At 48.0% G+C, this 19852-nt stretch overlaps 1 protein-coding gene across 1 annotated transcript in view; it reads right to left on the reverse strand.

The window, feature by feature from the left end:
* Positions 1–19852, reverse strand: part of LOC140389470 (extracellular calcium-sensing receptor-like) — a 38742-nt gene that overhangs the window by 11284 nt on the left and 7606 nt on the right. Inside the window, exons 2-3 of the mRNA XM_072473600.1 lie at positions 17287–18081; positions 7003–7230 (exon numbers count right to left, since the gene is read on the reverse strand). Coding sequence (XP_072329701.1) covers positions 7003–7230; positions 17287–18081 — 1023 coding nt within the window. The remainder of the gene's footprint in view (positions 1–7002; positions 7231–17286; positions 18082–19852) is intronic.

Raw genomic sequence — 19852 nt, forward strand, 5'->3', positions numbered from 1 at the left:
ATGGTTTCATGGTCATGTGTAGACTTTTATTTCCAGGTTTTTATTGAATTCAAATTTCATCATCTGCAGTGGCAGGATTTGAACCTGGGTCCCCAGAGACTTACTCTGGGTGTCTGGTTTACTAGCCCAGTGACAATACCACTATGCCACTGCTTCCCCAATTGAACACCTTTGCAACCCTCCAGCCCCCCGGGACTAATCCTGTGCTCAGAGCGGCTTGGGCAATTTCTGTCAATGTTCGGTTCTCAGTGGCATTTTATGGATTCTCCTGCTTGAACTTAATTGTTGGGTTTCCTTAGTTGTTAGTTCCATAGAGATTGCGACTTCTAAAGCCTTCTTTAGGTTTAAGTTGCTTTCTGTTAACAGCTTTTTTTGGAAAGCTTTGTTTCTTTGCCCACACACCAGTCTGTCTCTAAAGGTGTCGTTTAAGACATCTCCAAATTCACAGTATTTGTTCAAAGTAGTTACGAACTGTGTGATTGGTTCACCTTCTTGTTGGTTACCTTTATGGAACCTGAACCTCTTGGCGATGTCCAAAGCTTTAGGTGAGAAGGGTGCCTGCTTACCGTACCAGCCTCTCCGAACAGGCGCCGGAATGAGGCGACTAGGGGCTTTTCACAGTAACTTCATTTGAAGCCTACTTGTGACAATAAGCGATTTTCATTTCATTTTTCACCTGCAGTATCTCTAGAACATAGAACATAGAACATTCCAGCGCAGTACAGGCTCTTTGGCCCTCGATGTTGCGCCGACCTATGAAACCACTCTAAAGCCCATCTACACTATTCCCTTATCGTCCATATGTCAATCCAATGACCATTTGAATGCCCTTAGTGTTGGCGAGTCCACTACTGTTGCAGGCAGAGCATTCCACGCCCTTACTACTCTCTGAGTAAAGAACCTACCTCTGACATCTGTCCTATATCTATCTCCCCTCAGTTTAAAGCTATGTCACCTCGTGCGAGACATCACCATCCGAGGAGAAAGGCTCTCACTGTCCACCCTATCTAATCCTCTGATCATCTTGTATGCCTCAATTAAGTCACCTCTTAACCTTCTTCTCTCTAATGAAAACAGCCTCAAGTCCCTCAGCCTTCCCTCATAAGATCTTCCCACCATACCAGGCAACATTCTGGTAAATCTCCTCTGCACCCTTTCCAATGCTTCCACATCCTTCCTATAATGCGGCAACCAAAATTGCACGCAATACTCCAAATGCGGCCACACCAGAGTTTTGTACAGCTGCAACATGACCTCATGGCTCCGAAACTCTATCCTCTACCAATAAAAGCTAACACACCGTATGCCTTCTTAACAACCCTCTCAACCTGGGTGGCAACTTTCAGGGATCTATGTACATGGACACCGAGATCTCTCTGCTCATCCACACTGCCAAGAATCTTACCATTAGCCCAGTACTCTGTCTTCCTGTTATTCCTTCCAAAATGAATCACCTCACACTTTTCTGCATTAAACTCCATTTGCCACTTCTCAGCCCAGCGCTGCAGCTTATCTATGTCCCTCTGTAACTTGCAACATCCTTCTGCACTGTCCACAACTCCACCGACTTTATTGTCATCTACAAATTTACTCACCCATCCTTCTACGCCCTCCAGCAGTGGGCCCAAAACAGATCCTTGTGGTACACCACTAGTAACTGGACTCCAGTCTGAACATTTCCCATCAACCACCACCCTTTGTCTTCTTCCAGCTAGCCAATTTCTGATCCAAACTGCTAAATCACCCTGAATCCCATGCCTCCGTATTTTCTGCAGTAGCCTACCGTGGGGAACCTTATCAAACGCTTTACTGAAATCCACATACACCACATCAACTGCTTTACCCTCATCCACCTGTTTGGTCACCTTCTCAAAGAACTCAATAAGGTTTGTGAGGCACGACCTACCCTTCATAAATCCGTGTTGACTATCTCTAATCAAATTATTCCTTTCCAGATGATTATACATCCTATCTCTTATAAACCGTTCCAAGATTTTGCCCACAACAGAAGTAAGGCTCACTGGTCTATAGTTACCGGGGTTGTCTCTACTCCCCTTCTTGAACAAGGGGACAAGATTTGCAATCCTCCAGTCTTCTGGCACTATTCCTGTAGACAAAGATGACTTAAAGATCAAAACCAAAGGCTCAGCAATCTCCTCCCTAACTTCCCAGAGAATCTTAGGATAAATCCCATCCGGCCCAGGGGACTTATCTATTTTCACACTTTCCAGAGTTGCGAACACCGCCTCCTTATGAGCCTTAAGCCCTTCTAGTCTAGTAGTCTGAATTTCAGTATTCTCCTCAACAACATTGTCTTTTTCCTGTGTGAATACTGATGAAAAATATTCATTTAGCACCTCTCCTATCTCCTCGGACTCCACGCACAACTTCCCACTACTGTCCTTGACTGGCCCTACTCTTACCCTAGTCATTCTTTTATTCCTGACATATCTATAGAAAGCTTTAGGGTTATCCTTGATCCTACCTGCCAAAGACTTCTCATGTCCCCTCCTGGCTCTTCTTAGCTCTCTCTTTAGGTCCTTCCTAGCTAACTTGTAACTCTCGAGAGCCCTAACTGAACCTTCATGTCTCATCATTTGGGGCAGCACGGTAGCATTGTGGATAGCACAATTGCTTCACAGATCCAGGGTCCCAGGTTCGATTCCGGCTTGGGTCACTGTTTGTGTGGAGTCTGAACATCCTCCCCGTGTGTGCGTGGGTTTCCTCCGGGTGCTCCGGTTTCCTCCCACAGTCCAAAGATGTGCAGGTTAGGTGGATTGGCCATGATAAATTGCCGTTAGTGTCCAAAATTGCCCTTAGTGTTGGGTGGGGTTACTGGGTTATGGGGATAGGGTGGAGGTGTTGACCTTGGGTAGGGTGCTCTTTCCAAGAGCTGGTGCAGACCCGATGGGCCGAATGGCCTCCTTCTGCACTGTAAATTCTATGATAATATTTACATAAGCCTCCTTCTTCCTCTTGACAAGTGTTTTGACTGCTTTAGTAAACCACGGTTCCCTTGCTCGACCACTTCCTCCCTGCCTGACAGGTACATACTTATCAAGGACACGCAGTAGCTGTTCCTTGAACAAGCTCCACATTTCCATTGTGCCCATCCACTGCAGTTTTCCTCTCCATCCGATGCATCCTAAGTCTTGCCTCATCGCATCATAATTGCCTTTCCCCCAGGTATAACTCTCGCCCTGCGATATATACCTATCCCTTTCCATCATTAAAGTAAACGTAATCAAATTGTGGTCACTATCACCAAAGTGCTCACCTACCTCCAAATCTAACACCTGTCCTGGTTCATTACCCTGTACCAAATCCAATATGGCCTCGCCTCTCGTTGGCCTATCTACATACTGTGTCAGGAAACCCTCCTGCACACATTGGACAAAATGGACCCATCTAAAGTACTCGAACTATAGTGTTTCCAGTCAATATTTGGAAAGTTAAAGTCCCCCATAACAACTACCCTGTTGCTTTCGCTCCTATCCAGAATCTTCTTTGCAATTCTTTCCTCTACATCTCTGGAATTTTTCAGAGGCCTATAGAAAACCCCTAACAGGGTGATCTCTCCTTTCCTGTTTCTAACCTCAGCCCATACTACCTCAGTAGACGAGTCCTCATCAAACGTCCTTTCTGCCACCGTAATACTGTCCTTGACTAACAGTGCCTCCCCTCCCCCTCTTTTACCACCTTCCCTGAGCTTACTGAAATATCTAAACCCCGGCACCTGCAACAACCATTCCTGTCCCTGCTCTATCCATGTCTCCGAAATGGCCACAACATCAAAGTCCCAGGTACCAACCCATGCCGCAAGGTCACCAACCTTATTCCGGATGCTCCTGGCCTTGAAGAAGACACACTTTAAACCACCTTCCTGCCTGCCGGTACACTCCTGCAACTTTGAAACCTTACTCATGACCTCACTACTCTCAACCTCCTGTATACTGGAGCTACAATTCAGGTTCCCAAGCCCCTGCTGAACTAGTTTAAACCCTCCCGAAGAGCATTAGCAAATTTCCCCCCCAGGATATTGGTACCCCTCTGGTCCAGGTGTAGACCATCCCGTTTGTAGAGGTCCCATCGACCCCAGAATGAGCCCCAATTATCCAGAAATCTGAAACCCTCCCTCCTGCACCATCCCTGTAGCCACGTGTTCAACTCCTCTCTCTCCCTATTCCTCGTCCCGCTAGCACGTGGCACGGGTAACAACCCAGAGATAATGGGCGAAATTCTCCCCCAACGGCGCGATGTCCGCCGACTGGCGCCAAAAACGGCGCCAATCAGACGGGCATTGCGCCGTCCCAAAGTGGCTAGGCCGGCGCCAGAGGGATTTCCGCCCCGCCAGCTGGCGGAAATGGCGTTTGTTGCCCCGCCAGCTGGCGCGGAAATGCGGCGCATGCGCGGGTGCGTCAGCCACGGCCGACAGTTTCCCGCGCATGCGCAGTGGGGAGAGTCACATCCGCCTCCGCCATAGTGGAGACCGTGGCGGAGGCGGAAGGGAAAGAGTGCCCCCATGGCACAGACCCGCCCGCGGATCGGTGGGCCCCGATCGCGGGCCAGGCCACTGTGGGGGCACCCCCCGGGGTCAGATCGCCCCACGCCCCCCCAGGACCCTGGAGCTCGCCCACGCCGCCTGGTCCCGCCGGTAAATGCCAGCTTTGATTTACGCCGGCGGGACAGGCAATTTCTGGGCGGGACTTCGGTCCATCCGGGCCGGAGAATTGAGCGGGGGGTCCCGCCAACCGGCGCGGCCCGATTCCCACCCCCGCCCAATCTCCGGTATCGGAGATTTCGGCAGGGACGGGGGCGGGATTCACGGCGGCAACGGCCATTCTCCGACCCGGCGGGGGGTCGGAGAATGACGCCCCAGAACTCTGTTTGTCCTAGATCTAAGTTTCCACCCTAGCTCCCTGAATTCCTGACTTACATCCCTATCCCTTTTCCTACCTATGTCGTTGGTTCCTATGTGGACCACGACTTGGGGCTGCTCCCCCTTAAGGATCCCGAAAACACGATCCGAGACATCATGCAGCCTGGCACCTGGGAGGCAACACACCAATTGTGAGTCTCTCTCGTTCCCACAGAATCTCCTATCTATCCCCCTAACTATGGAGTCTCCAATGACTAATGCTCTACTCCTCTCCCCATTTCCCTTCTGAGCAACAGGGACAGACTCTGTGCCAGAGACCTGTACCCCATGGCTTACCCCTGGTAAGACCCCCCCCCCCCCCCCCCCCCCCCCCGCCCCCCCAACAGTATCTAAAGCTGCAGGATGCACTGCAGGAACTCACCAAGGCTCCTTAAACAACACCTACCAAACGTATGATTGCTACCATCCAGAAGGACAAGAGCAGCATCCTGGAACTCCCTCCCTAAAGTATCTACACTATAGAAGGCAGTCACCACCACGTTCTGAAGGCGATTAGTGATGGACAATAAATGCTGGCGTAGTCGGCGACGCCCACATCCCAGAAATGAATTTTCAAAAAATTAAATGTCCCAACTTCTGGCACAAGACACTCCCTCAATTAAAAGCAAAATATTTCAGGTGCTGCAATTCTGAATTCAAAACAGAAAATGCTGCAAAATCTCAGCAGGTCCAGCAGAATCTGTGGAGCGATAAACAGGGTTAATGTTCTGAGTCCACATGACTCTGCTTTGGAACTGAATAGCTCGAGAAATGTGATGGTTGTTATGCTGTGTAAAGAGGGGTCAGGTGGAGCCGAAAAGGTGAGGAATAAATTACCGGGCTCAGGAAACAAAACCACAAAGATGTCATGGAACCCTCAACAGGTAGGGAAGTTGGGCATCCATGTAGAAAGGAGAAACTTAGAAAATAGAAGCAGGAGGAGGTCAGTCGGCCCTTGGAGCCATGATCAGCCATTATGATCATGGTTGATCAACCGACTCAATAGCCTAATCCCGCTTTCCCCCCATACCCTTTGATCATGGAATCGCTACAGTGCCAAAGGAGGCCATTTAGCCCATCGAGACTGCACTGACCCTTCGAAAGAGCACTCTACCCATGTCCACTCCCCTGTCCATCCCGCCCTATCTCCGCAATCGCGCGATCTAACCTGCACATCCCTGGACGCTCAGGGGCAAGTTATCATGGCCAATCTACCTAATCTTTGGAATTTGGGAAGACACCCACGCAGACACAGGGAGAAAATGCAAACTCCGCACAGACAGTCACCCGAGGCCAGAATTGAATGCGGCCCCCTGGCGCTGTGAGGCAGCAGTGCTAACCACTGAGCCACCATGTCGCCCCTGATCTAAATACATAGTCGGTGGGTATGCTGCAGAAAGTGGAAGAAAGCTGGGTTAGTCAGAGTCTGGAATCGAAGGGTCAGAGGGGGGGCGGGGAGAGAGGTGAGGTGGAGTGAGATAATTATTAGTAGAACGTTCATGCAGATGGTCGGAATAAGATGAGAGAATGTGGACCAGAGGAGAGAGGAGATAGATAGAAAGAGAAAGAGAGCAATTGAGAAGAGAGGAAAAGGGAGGGAGATATATAAAGAGAGGAGGGGGGAGGAGGAGTGAAAATTTGAGATGGAGAAGAGAGAAGTTGAGCTGAGGATCCGTGAAGGAAAGAGTGAGATTCATGACATGGATTTGTTATCATTCACTATGCATTTGAGGTAACATCTCACCCTGGCCTAACTCTCCAAGATCTCTGCGCATCCCCAAACTTTCCCTGCTCTGCAAGTCAAGTTTCACCAAGGCTTTCAACTTTGCAATTCCCTCCTTCGATCTCTCTGCCTCTCCAATTCTTTTGCTTTGAAATAAAGTTTTGGTTACCTGTCCTGGCTGGATTGTCAAATTTTGTTTGAAAGGTCTTGCGGTCTTTCACTAAGGGGCTATATAAATGCAAGATGTTTTCGGACGAATGTTTCTCCCAGTTGAGGAGTGGCTTTTCCTCTCAGTATTTAATATTGACCGTTGAAAGTAATGACACAAAACACTTTATTCACTCGCGCTTTTGAAGGTTACCTCCCTCTGGCCGTTGGTCCAGACAATATCTTCTTCATTTATCTTCAGCTCCAGGCCGGAAGGCCCTGATGAGTCGTATTTCCCAACAGCCACAATGTCAACAGCTCCGCTAGTGCTTATTTGCCGGTTTATCAGCTCATATCTCCGGATCCAATTGCCATCTTGGTGAGAATGTATGTTGCTGCCACGTGTGTCCGCGGACTTGAATGTCCTCAAGTAATTGAGTAGCTGTAAGAGGCAGTTGGATGGTGTATTGGGAAAGAGAGAGAAAGCATTAACTGTAACCAGTGTAAATAGCGTAAAAACGTGTCAATAACATGCTCCAAAGACGAAGCGGGACGAATGGGTCATGAGGTCCCTCGAGCCCCATCCAACCAGAAAGAAGGCAATACTAAGCAAAAAGCAATTATGCAATGAATATTTGGAACATTGATGAGTCCAACGTTTACCAAGAGGGGAGGAGGAAGAATGGAAGAGCAATAGCCAGAGGAGACTCGATAGTGAGGGTGCAGACAAGCATTTCTCCGGTCGCAGACGTGACTCCAGGCTATTAGAATAGATGGCATTGAGGTACGTAGGGAAGAGGTGTTGGCAATTCTGGACAGGCTGAAAATAGATAAGTCCCCGGGGCCTGATGGGATCTATCCTAGGATTCTCTGGGAGGCCAGGGAAGAGATTGCTGGACCATTGGCTTTGATTTTTATGTCATCATTGGCTACAGGAATAGTGCCAGAGGACTGGAGGATAGCAAATGTGGTCCCTTTGTTCAAAAAGGGGAGCAGAGACAACCCCGGCAACTATTGACCGGTGAGCCTCACGTCTGTAGTGGGTAAAGTCTTGGAGGGGATTATAAGAGACAAGATTTATAATCATCTAGATAGGAATAATATGATCAGGGATAGTCAGCATGGCTTTGTGAAGGGTAGGTCATGCCTCACAAACCTTATCGAGTTCTTAGAGAAGGTGACTGAACAGGTAGACGAGGGTAGAGCAGTTGATGTGGTGTATATGGATTTCAGTAAAGCGTTTGATAAGGTTCCCCATGGTAGACTATTGCAGAAAATACGGAGGCTGGGGATTGAGGGTGATTTAGAGATGTGGATCAGACATTGGCTAGCTGAAAGAAGACAGAGGGTGGTGGTTGATGGGAAATGTTCAAAATGGAGTTCAGTTACAAGCGGCGTACCACAAGGATCTGTTCTGGGGCCGTTGCTGTTTGTCATTTTTATCAATGACCTAGAGGAAGGCGCAGAAGGGTGGGTGAGTAAATTTGCAGACGACACTAAAGTCGGTGGTGTTGTCGACAGTGTGGAAGGATGTAGCAGGTTACAGAGGGACATAGATAAGCAGCAGAGCTGGGATGAGAGGTGGCAAATGGAGTTTAATGTAGAGAAGTGTGAGGTGATTCACTTTGGAAGGAATAACAGGAATGCGGAATATTTGGCTAATGGTAAAGTTCTTGGAAGTGTGGATGAGCAGAGGGATCTAGGTGTCTATGTACATAGATCCCTGAAAGTTGCCACCCAGGTTGATAGGGTTGTGAAGAAGGCCTATGGAGTGTTGGCATTTATTGGTAGAGGGATTGAGTTCCGGAGTCAGGAGGTCATGTTGCAGCTGTACAAAACTCTGGTACGGCTGCATTTGGAGTATTGCGTACAGTTCTGGTCACCGCATTATAGGAAGGACGTGGAGGCCTTGGAGCGGGTGCAGAGGAGATTTACCAGGATGTTGCCTGGTATGGAGGGAAAATCTTACGAGGAAAGGTTAATGGACTTGAGGTTGTTTTCGTTGGAGAGAAGAAGGTTAAGAGGAGACTTAATAGAGGCATACAAAATGATCAGGGGGTTAGATAGGGTGGACAGTGAGAGCCTTCTCCCGCGGATGGAAATGGCTGGCACGAGGGGACATAGCTTTAAACTGAGGGGTAATTGATATAGGACAGAGGTCAGAGGTAGGTTCTTTACGCAAAGAGTGGTGAGGCCGTGGAATGCCCTACCTGCAACAGTAGTGAACTCACCAACATTGAGGGCATTTAAAAGTTTATTGGATAAGCATATGGAGGATAATGGCATAGTGTAGGTTAGATGGCTTTTGTTTCAGTGCAACATCGTGGACCGAAGGACCTGTACTGCGCTGTATCATTCTATGATGGTGCGCTGCCCCCCTGGTGCCAGGGTCAGTGGTATCAGTGAACGGCTGCAGGGCATTCTGAAGAGGGAGGGTGAACAGTCAGAGGTTGTGGTTCACATTGGTACCAGTGACAATGGTGGAAAGGGGGGTGAGGTCCCGCAGCAGGATTTCAGGGAGAGAGGTAGCAGATTGGAAAGCAGGACCTCAACAGTTATAAACTCTGGATTACTCCCAGTGCCACGCGCCAGTGAATACGGGCTCGGAGGATAGAGCAGATTATAGCATGGTTGAAGAGATGGTGCAGGAGGGGCTTTAGACTCCACGTTGCTGAACCAGAATGGGACCAACATCCTTGCAGGTGGGGGGGGGGAGGTGAGGGTGTGTGATATGGGTACAGTGCGGAGATACAATAGGGGATGATACAGTCGGGGGTGATGCACAGCCAAGTATGGAAGTAAAACTTAGTCAGTCTGGAAGGTAGAGCAAATTGAGACAAGTTAAGGCACAGGGGAATAGGGTAAGGCTGGATGGCACTTATTTTAATGCAAGGAGTCTTCGAGGTAAGACTGATGAATTGCTACAGTGAGGAGGGATGATATCTGAGCACACTCCTCAATTAAGGACATGTGTGCGGGACTTAAAAACAAAAAGAGGCGGTAATAACATTGCTGGGAGTGTATAGGCCCCAAAACAGTCAAAGAGCAGATATATAGACAAATCACAGAGGTGTGTAAAAACAATAGGGGAATAATAGTAGGCGATTTCAACTTCCCCAATATTAATTGGGATAGGCAAAATGTGAAGGACTTAGAGGGAGCGGAATTCTTTAAGTGCATCGAGGAGAGCCTTTTTGAACCAGCACATAGAAATTCCTACAAGAGAGAGGGTGGTATCTGACCTAATTTTCGAGAATGAAACCAGTCAGGTGGTAGAGGTGTCAGAGGAGGAGCATTTTGGTCATAGTGATCATAACTCGCTAAGATTTAAGATAATCAAGGAAAAGAACAAAGATAGACCAGGGTTTCTGAATTGGGGAATGGCCAATTTTACTAGGATAAGATCCAGCCAAAGTGGACTGGGGCATGTTAAGAACATGAGGGTAAATCAGGAGAGAGTGGGGCCCATTAGGGAACAAAGTGGCAATCTGCATGGGAGCCAGAGACGTTGATGAGGTATTAAATCCCTTTAAATGAGTATTTTGAATGTGGAGAAGGACGAATGGGAAAGCAGAGAGGGTGACTGTGGTATAATCGAACAGATTAGCATTGAGAGCGAGGAGGTGTTAATGGTTTTAACGCGCTTTAAAGTGAATAAATCCCCAGGCCCAGATAACGTGTATCTGAGGGTGCTGTGCGAGGCAAGGGTGGCGAAGACAGGGGCTCTGACGCTAATTTCTAAACCTCCCTGTCCACAGGAGAGGTGCCAGAGGACTCGAGGACAGCTAATGACATTGAATAATGTAATGGAAGGAGGGATAAACCAGGTAATCACTGGCCAGTGAGTCTGACATCAGCAGTAGGGGAACTATTGGAAAAGATTCTGAAGGACAGAGTTAATCTGCACTTGGAGGAGCAAGGATTCATCAAGGATAGCTTTGTCTGCGGGTGATCATGTCTAGGAAATTTGATTGAAGTTTTTGAGGAGGCGATTAGGTGTGTAGATGACGACAGTGTAGTTGATGTAGTCTACATGGACTTCAGTAATGCTTTTGGGTGGGATTCCCCCTTGCCCGTCGTCGAGCCCCCCCCCCCCCCTCGCGCAGTGTCCGATCCCCACGCCCCCACCATAATGCACACATCAGACGTGACTCCGAGTTCCCGCCGGGTGGAACCACATTAGAACCACACCGGCGGGAACTCGGCCGGTCGATCGTGGAGGATTGCCTTTTCCAACGGCCCCCGCCCGGCACTACGTCGATCACGCGCGCGAATGGCGGCGATTCTCCGGTCGCCGGAGAATCGCCTTCTGGCGAGGGAGCCTATTTGGGGTAATTTTCCGCCCCCGCGCTGAGCGCGATTTCAGTGTGGAGGGTCGGAGAATCCCGCCCAGGGTTCTTGCATGGGATTCAGGGCAATCTGGCAAATAGGACCCAAAATTGGCTTAGTGGCAGGAGGCAGAGGGTGTTGGCCCGAGGTTGTTCTGTGACTGGAAGCCTGTGTCCAGTGGTGTACCGCAGGGATCGGTGCTGAGTTCCTTGTTGTTAGGGGCAGCACGGTAGCACGGTGGTTAGCACAATTGCTTCACAGCTCCAGGTTCGATTCCGGCTTGGGTCACTGTCTGTGCGGAGTCTGCACGTTCTCCCCGTGTGTGCGTGGGTTTCCTCCGGGTGCTCCGGTTTCCTCCCACAATTCCAAAGATGTGCAGGTTAGGTGGATTGGCCAAGCTAAATTGCCCTTTGTGTCGAAAATTGCCCTTAGTGTTGGGTGGGGTTACTGGGTTATGGGGATAGGGTGGAGGTGTTGACCTTGGGTAGGGTGCTCTTTCAAAGAGCCGGTGCAGACCCGATGGGCTGAATGGCCTCCTTCTGCACTGTAAATTCGATGATCTTGTTTGTAGTGTACATTAATGATCTAGATGTGAATGTGGGGGGTATGATCGGTCAGTTCACAGGTGACACAAATATTGGTGGTGTGCTAAATAGTGAGGAGATCACAGGACGATATAGATGGGCTGGTCAGAGGCAAATGGATTTTAACCCTGAAAAGCATGAGGTGAAGTATTTTGGGAGCTCGAACAAGGTAAGGGAATATACAATGAATGATAGGATTCGAGGAAGTAAAATGGATCAGAGGAAAGTTGGGTTGCATGTCCATAGATTCCTGTAGGCAGCAGGACAGGTAGATAAGGTGGTTAAGGAGGCAAATGGGATACTATTAGCTGAGGCATTGGATATAAGAGTAGGGAGGTTATGATGGAGCTGTATAAAACAATACTTAGGCCACAGCTGGAGTACTGTGTGCAGTTCTGGTTACCACACTATGATTGCCCGAGAGGTTGTGCAGAGGAGATTCACCAGGATGCTGCCTGGACTGAAGCTTTTCGGCTGTGAAGAGAGATTGGATAGGCTGGGGTTGTTTACCATGGAGGGCCAAGGTGTACAAAATGATGAGGGATATAGATGGGGTACATAAGCGGATTTGGGGGTCAGTTTAGCTCAGTCGGCTGGACAGCTAGTTTGTGATGCAGAGCAAGACCAGCAGCGCAGGTTCAATTCCCATACTGGCTGAGGTTATTCACGAAGGCCCTGCCCTCTCAACCTTGCCTGAGGTATGGTGATGTGCATCAATGTAAATACATGTAGGCTAGCTAGACACTAGAGGGAGCACAAGAGACATCACACACACACACACACACACACTCAACCAATAGATCAAGTAGATAGGACACGACCAATAGACATTCACGATACACAAGGACACGACCACAGGGGGGCACTACACCAACCCATATATAAAGGACACCACACACATGATCTGCCTCTTTCCAGTGGCGACAGTCAGTGAGTACAGACACAGGGTTGATTCAATATTACACCCACCACGTGGATTGCAGCAACTGGTTAGTCAATCTGGGTAGCTATAGTAGGATTAGCGGTAGTGTTGAACCCGAGTAATAGAAGTATAAATAGTTTAATGAATGTGTTGAAGTTATCTCCACGTCTGAACCTTCCTTTGTCAAGTGCACCACAAGGAAGCCGCTTATGTTACCCCCACAACATAACAAATCATGGTACCAGGACTGAACTGTTTCAATCCACATAGCCATACCTCAGCATACAGTGACAAACAGCAATGATACCCAGGCAAGATGTTCGAGATCCGGGTTCCGCAGCAGCTCCAGTGCCACGGCGATCTCCGCGAAAACTGGCGGGTATTCCGGCAAATGTTTGAATTCTTCCTGGTGGCAGCCGAACTAGAAGACCTGGCCGATGCTGAAAAGACAGAGATTCTCCTCACCATCGCCGGTGCCAGAGCAGAAGTAATCTTAAAAAAATTCAAGTTCTCCAAGGGGCAAAACAGGAGCGACTTCCAGGCAGTCCTGGACAAATTCGGCAAATACTGTGAGGAAAACACACTCCAACCAGCAAGAATAGGTAAGAGAAGCGCCAGTATTCACCATGATGCAGAGATCCAGGAGCAGAGAACAGTTTTGATCGGCGGCCATCTTTCCAAAGGAACTGCACTTGCGCAGTTGCGCGAGAAGCGCACAGAACGGGAATGTCCATTTGCACATGCGCACGAAGCCGCGCATGCGCAATCACGAAAAAGGCCCAAAGTAAAGGAACAGCGATCTGCGCATGCGCAATCGCTTCCTATGCGCTACGTCGCGCGCGTCATGACATCAGAGGCCCAGGACCATGCCCATTTAAAGGGGAAACGTCCCAAATCAAAGAAAAAATCTTTTAAAGCCGTAAAACAACCTTCCCAATTGAACCAGGGAATGAAATTAACCTCCGAAGAACCCTGCAACGAGCAGTTACCTACGCCCAAACCGATGATTCTGACCTTGAATACTTCGATACCGACCTTTACATTTTCTCTGGACCTCGCGAGTCCAATGCCAGCTCCGACGCAAACAGTGATGATATGGTCCTAGACGACAAAGACTCAGACGAACCTTTCACCTTGGGAGGCTACCCCAGTACCAAATCCGATCCGCAACTAGACGTGTTGCACATTGGCGACCCCCGTATTGAATCCGATGCAGGCGCGGATTCGTTCTTCGGATTTGAGGATCGTCAGCCCAGCAGATATGACATCCCAACTCGTGAGTGCAGGATGATGCTGCAGCCTGAAACCAAGAGACAGAGAGCGGTACACGCCCACAGAGAGCGGCCTGCTGCCACACAGAGCGAGGTCCACGCACCGCTCAGGGTTCCCGACTCTACGAAAGAAGACACGCAAGACTCCACACCGCAGTCCTTGCATGAACAAGAAGTGACTCCAGTGTCACAAGCCTCCACAGCGAGCTCGTGGACAGCCTCCACGATAGAAGCAACGCAAGACTCCAGAGCGCAGTCCTTGCACACACAAGACGTGACTCCAGTGTCACAAGCCTCCGCAGCGAGCTCGTGGACAGCCTCCACGATAGAAGCAACGCAAGACTCCGACGCGCAGTCCTTGCAGGAACAAGACCATGAGGGTCTAGCAACCTCCTCTGACCAACTAGCGGCAGACGATGCAAGTCTGCCATGCTCAAGTAAACAGCAAGAAGACTATGACAGTCTACCACGCTCCAGTGCACAGCAGGGCGACCATGGCGGTCTATCATGCTACAGTGAAGAACAAAGCGACGATGACAGTCCAAGCCCAAATGAAGGACAACAGCAAGACAATGACAATCCACCCACATTGTTTGCACCACCAGATGAAGACTCTGACAATTTACCCAACCCAAGTGAACAACAAGCAGCTACTGAGGATCTACCCACGGTATGTGAGACAAGTGACGACAGCATCCCACTTCCCATGCAAGATGTGCAAAGTGACAGACGTGGCAGCTAGTAGATGTGCTAGTACAGAGGCACTCGACGATCACTGTGAGACCACTGGTGACTCCGGTGACACCATGATACTTCCACCCTGATTCGCTCGAACCTCTCCACAAGTCAATGCATTCCTGCATGTTCCAACTCCAGACGTGCAGCTTCAAGAATTCTCAGCTAACTCCAGTGAACCTGCTAGGACTCCGGACGTGGAGCATCAACAAACCAACACTGACTCAGTTAAAACAGACCAGACTCCAGATGGGGAGCAACCAAACGCCGACTCTGATTCACGTAAGCCGGACTTTACTCCAGACAGGGAGTGCCGCAACCTCAGCGATGGCACGCTCAGGGTGACAGCAGATGCCACAACAACAGGAGATGGATCCTTAACAATTACTCTGGGTCAGTAATAACAAGCAGCGGCTACAGTCCAAGAGGAATGCACCAATATTCACCACAGCTATATCCACACATTTTTTCCACACCAGCAGTGCAGCCAATGACAGCTCATGCTGGACAAACCCAGTATTCAGGCATGCAGCAGCCAGCAGTCTATGCAGCATATTCTCAAACAGGCCAGCACTACGGATTGCCCACTAATGGAATCAAGACCGAAGGAGGACTACCGCAAGCGCAATCTGCACTACAGACTGGATGCCTTAGTTACAGCCCAGGATTTGCTGCACCCCTGCCTGGCCAGACGGCATATTCCTAACAGATGGAAGGTTCTAGTTTCACACCATTACCAAGTATTTATGTGAGCAACAATTCTGTTTCCAATTCGACAAGCTTCAACGGTTCTCAGCAGGATCACCCTTCCTGCACAGCATGTGGTCAGAACCAGTATGTACAGTCTTATCCAACTTCAGCATATGGCACATCCATGACCTCAAATGATACTGTTGATGGTACCTCTTCAACGTCAACATCTTATCAGCTACAAGATGCCATCCGACAGCACCATCACAAACATCGAAAAAAGAAAGGGACTCCAAATCAGACAGCAAAGTGATTTGACCACTTCTTGGTTCCTGTGGCACAGGGATGTTGATGGCGTTCATAACCAAGAGAGACATTTGACCATGATGATTGATGGTTTTTGGACTCACACGAATGATTTGGACTTTTGTTTAATCACTGTTCCCATGACTTGTATATACCTTACCTTATCTACCTGTTCTTTGTTCAATTTTCTCAAAGTGTACAGAAATATGTAACATATAAAAAAGGGGGGATGTGGTGATGTGCATCAATGTAAATACATGTAGGCTAGCTAGACACTAGAGGGAACACAAGAGACATCACACACCCACACTCAACCAGTAGATCAAGTAGAAAGGACACAACCAATAGACATTCACGATACACAAGGAGGTGACACGACCACAGGGGGGCATTACACCAACCCATATATAAAGGACACCACACACATCATCTTCCTCTTTCCAGTGGAGACAGTCAGTGAGTACAGACAGGGTTGATTCAATATTACATCCACCACGTGGATTGCAGCAACTGGTTAGTCAGTCTGGGTAGCTATAGTAGGGTTAGCAGTAGTGTCGAACCCGAGTAATAGAAGTGTAAATAGTTTAATAAACGTGTTGAAGTTATCTCCATGTCTGAACCTTCCTTTGTCAAGTGCACCACAAGGAAGCCGCTTATGTTACACCTACAACATAACAAATCAACCCTCAGGTTAACTCACCACCATCAACTCTCCCCCTCAAAGGGGAAAGCAGCCTCTGGTCATCTGGGACTATGGCGATGTTACTTTTACTTTTATTTTTAGATAGGAAGAAGCTTTTCCCATCAGTAGAGGGATCTCTAAATGGGGGAACATAGATTTAAGATAAGGGGCAGGAGACTTAGAGGGGATGGGAGGAAAAACCTTTTCACCCAGAGGGTGGTTGGAATTTGGAACTCGCGGCCTGAACGGGTGGGAGAGGCGAAAAACCTCACAACATGAGCACCTGAAATGCTGCAGCATGCAAAAGTGCTGGAAAATGGGATGAGAATAGATAGGTGCTTGATGGTCAGAACAGACATGGTGGGCTGCAGGGTCTCTCTCTGTGCTGTAAAACGTGATGACAATGAGAAAGCGATTAAACGGCCGGGATTCTCCAATTGGAGTTTGCCCCGCTTCCGCTGCCACCGAGAAGGGGGAATTTGACACTCAGCCAGAACTTCATTCACTGCAGCGTGATCGGAGAATCCCGCCGGCGCCAATGTGCGGGGTTTTGAGCCCAATGTGACATTCCTACTGAACAAGTTCTGTTCAGTTTGGTAGAAGAGTCAGAAGGACTCCAAATGTTGGGCCAGATCTTCCCGCTATTCACGTTGGCTACATATTTCAGTCCCGTCGACAGCGCACCCCTGGTCCCAGCGTAGTCAACGGGATTTCCCATTAGTCCCGGCGATGTGGGCTGCATTAAATGGAAAATCCCGTTGACTACCGTGGGACCAGGAGATCTCGCCGCCAGCCAATGGCAGCCCACGCCCTGCCGGTGAGAATCGCGGTGCAGGGAGGCAAGAGAACCTCGCCCATTTTTCTTGTATCTCTCCTCAGACGCTGCCAGACCTGCGGAGTTTTTTTTTTCCAGCATTTTCTGCTTTTATTAACTTAGAAGACAATCTTTGTTTGTTGAGGTAGCTCCAATCTTTCTTACCTGCCAAGTTTTATTATCTGACCATTTGGGACAGCTGTTATTTCCACATGAAAATACGTTGTGGAGGGCATGCGCGATAATATAGACTGCTTTGTACACATGGGACGAAATTCTCAGCTGAGTGGTATCAGTGTACAGGTTATCTACATCTTGTAAATGCTCATTTCCAGTACATTGCTGAACCTTTGGGTTGCATCCAGTGACATTCTGCATGGAGCAGTGGAATGTTTTCTCCCAAAACTCATTGAGCAAAGGATTTCCGGGAGATTGCTTGGGATTGACTTGAAGCAGGAACTCCTTTAACCCCGGAATTTTTGCGTTGGGGACAACGAACCCCAGTGCTCCGAGCAGGAAGCGAGCGTTCAGTTGTGGAGACAGATTGCGAATTGAGATCCAAGACTGGCTCCCAATCCACTGGATACCAGTCACATTCTGACGGAAAACCTCCAGAAGCAATACTTCCATATCTGCCAGGGTAGCGAAAGCAATGATAATCTTCGTGGGGGAGTGTTTTATACTGTTTACCACCTGGTGTATTCTTTCTCTGGAGTCTGTCTCAGAAAACGCTTCCCGAAAAGCGATGCAAATCCCAGCACTTTCGAACTCTTGGAAAATCGTGTCTGACTCCAATGCCATATACGTGGAGGTGCTTTGAATTAAACCCACCCAATTCCAACCGAAATATTTCACCAGTGAGGTGATGGCCTTTATTTGGTGTGAATCACCCGGCATGGTTTCGAAAAGTGTCGCAAATTCATGCTCACCAAAACACTGGCACATAGCAGAGAAACTGATCTGGGAAAATAAAAGCCAACAGCACCTTGTCAAACCACAGATTCAAAACCAAATCCATCAGCGCCTTATTAAACTTTAAAAACTAGAGATTCAATATCAAATCCAATAGCGCCTTGTCAAACCAGATTCAAAACCAAATCCATGAGCACCTTATTAAACATTAAGCTAGAAATTCAATATCAAATCCCCTCTTATGGACTGACCTGATTATAATAATAATCGCTTATTGTCACGAGTGGGCTTCAATGAAGTTACTGTGAAAAGCCCCTAGTCGCCACATTCCGGCGCCTGTTCGGGGAGGCTGGAACGGGACTTGAACCCGCGCTGCTGGCCTTGTTCTGCATTACAAGCCAGCTGTTTAGCCCACTGTGCTAAACCAGCCCCTGTGATTAAGGCTACACCCCTGAATGCATCACCCAATGCCGGTGTCTGTGTACTTACATTGTGTACCTTGTGTTGCCCTATTATGTATTTTCTTTTCATGTACTTAATGATCTGTTGAGCTGCTCGCAGAAAAATACTTTTCACTGTACCTCGGTACACGTGACAATAAACAAAATACAAATACAAATCCAACAGCACCTTATTAAACTAGAGATTCAATATCAAATCCAACAGCGCCTTGTCAAACCAGATTCAACACCAAATCCAACAGCATCTTATTAAAATTTAAACTAGAGATTCAATATCAAAATACAAAAACTGTAGTACCGTATCAAACCAGAACTTCAAAATCAAATAAACAACGCCTTATTAAATGATAACTTGAAAACTCAAATAAACAAACTAGGTCTAAGTACAACAGGAGCTTATCAAATCAGAACTTCAAATCGCAGATCCAGCAGCAGCTTTTCACATGAGAAAGTCAAAACTGAAATCTAACAGCACCTTTCAAACGCTAACTTCAAAATCCAAATCCAATAGCAACGTTTCAAAGCAAAACATCAAAATCGAAATCCAACAGCGCCTTATCAAACTAGAATTTCAAAATGCGAATACAATAGCATCATATCAAACCAGATGTTCAAACACAAAGTACAACAGCAGCTTGTCGGGCCATAGATTCAAAATTGAAATTCAGCAGCACCTTAGGAAAAGATCACTTTAAAATGCAAATACAGCGGCACCTTATCAAACCAGAACTTCAAAACCAAATAAAACAACTGTAAGGACCCTTCCTGTTGATTCTCTTATTTCCCAATTCTTTTACTGTGTCGTTATCATTTGGATCCATGGATGTATACTGGACATAGATCTTTAATTCGAGCAGAGGAAGTGAGGAACTCAAAATTTGCAAAATGGTACACTGTGACTCTGGAGGTTTGGCTTCTGAACAGAAAAATTCCGGCTTTTTGATCGGAGGGATTTGATTCGATTAGTTGGCTGATGGCCAATGAGTTGACAGAAGGCCGTATTCTGCATGGCACCGGCAGTGATTGGTTCCTGCCTGTGTGGGATGGTTTTCAGAGAACTAAGGAAGGGACAGTCGGATCTTGGACGCTGAGAGAAACAGCTGTGAGTGTCTGTCTGTCTCTCTCTATCTCTATCTCTCTCTCTCTCTCTCCCGAGATACTGCCTATCTGCTGTTTCTCAACCTACAGAAACGCTTTTGAGACCTAGACGAATCTACAGTGTAAACCTTTACACACTGAAAACAGTAATCTTCAACTGAAGACCTAGATTGAGGAAAGGTGTACTGGAAGATGTCCACCTGAAACAAAGATTATGCTTTTACTTTCATCCTGATTTTATACCTTTCTTTCACCTCTGT

The sequence above is a fragment of the Scyliorhinus torazame genome, chromosome 14, assembly GCF_047496885.1.
Source record: "Scyliorhinus torazame isolate Kashiwa2021f chromosome 14, sScyTor2.1, whole genome shotgun sequence".
NCBI classification, from domain to species: Eukaryota; Metazoa; Chordata; class Chondrichthyes; order Carcharhiniformes; family Scyliorhinidae; genus Scyliorhinus; species Scyliorhinus torazame.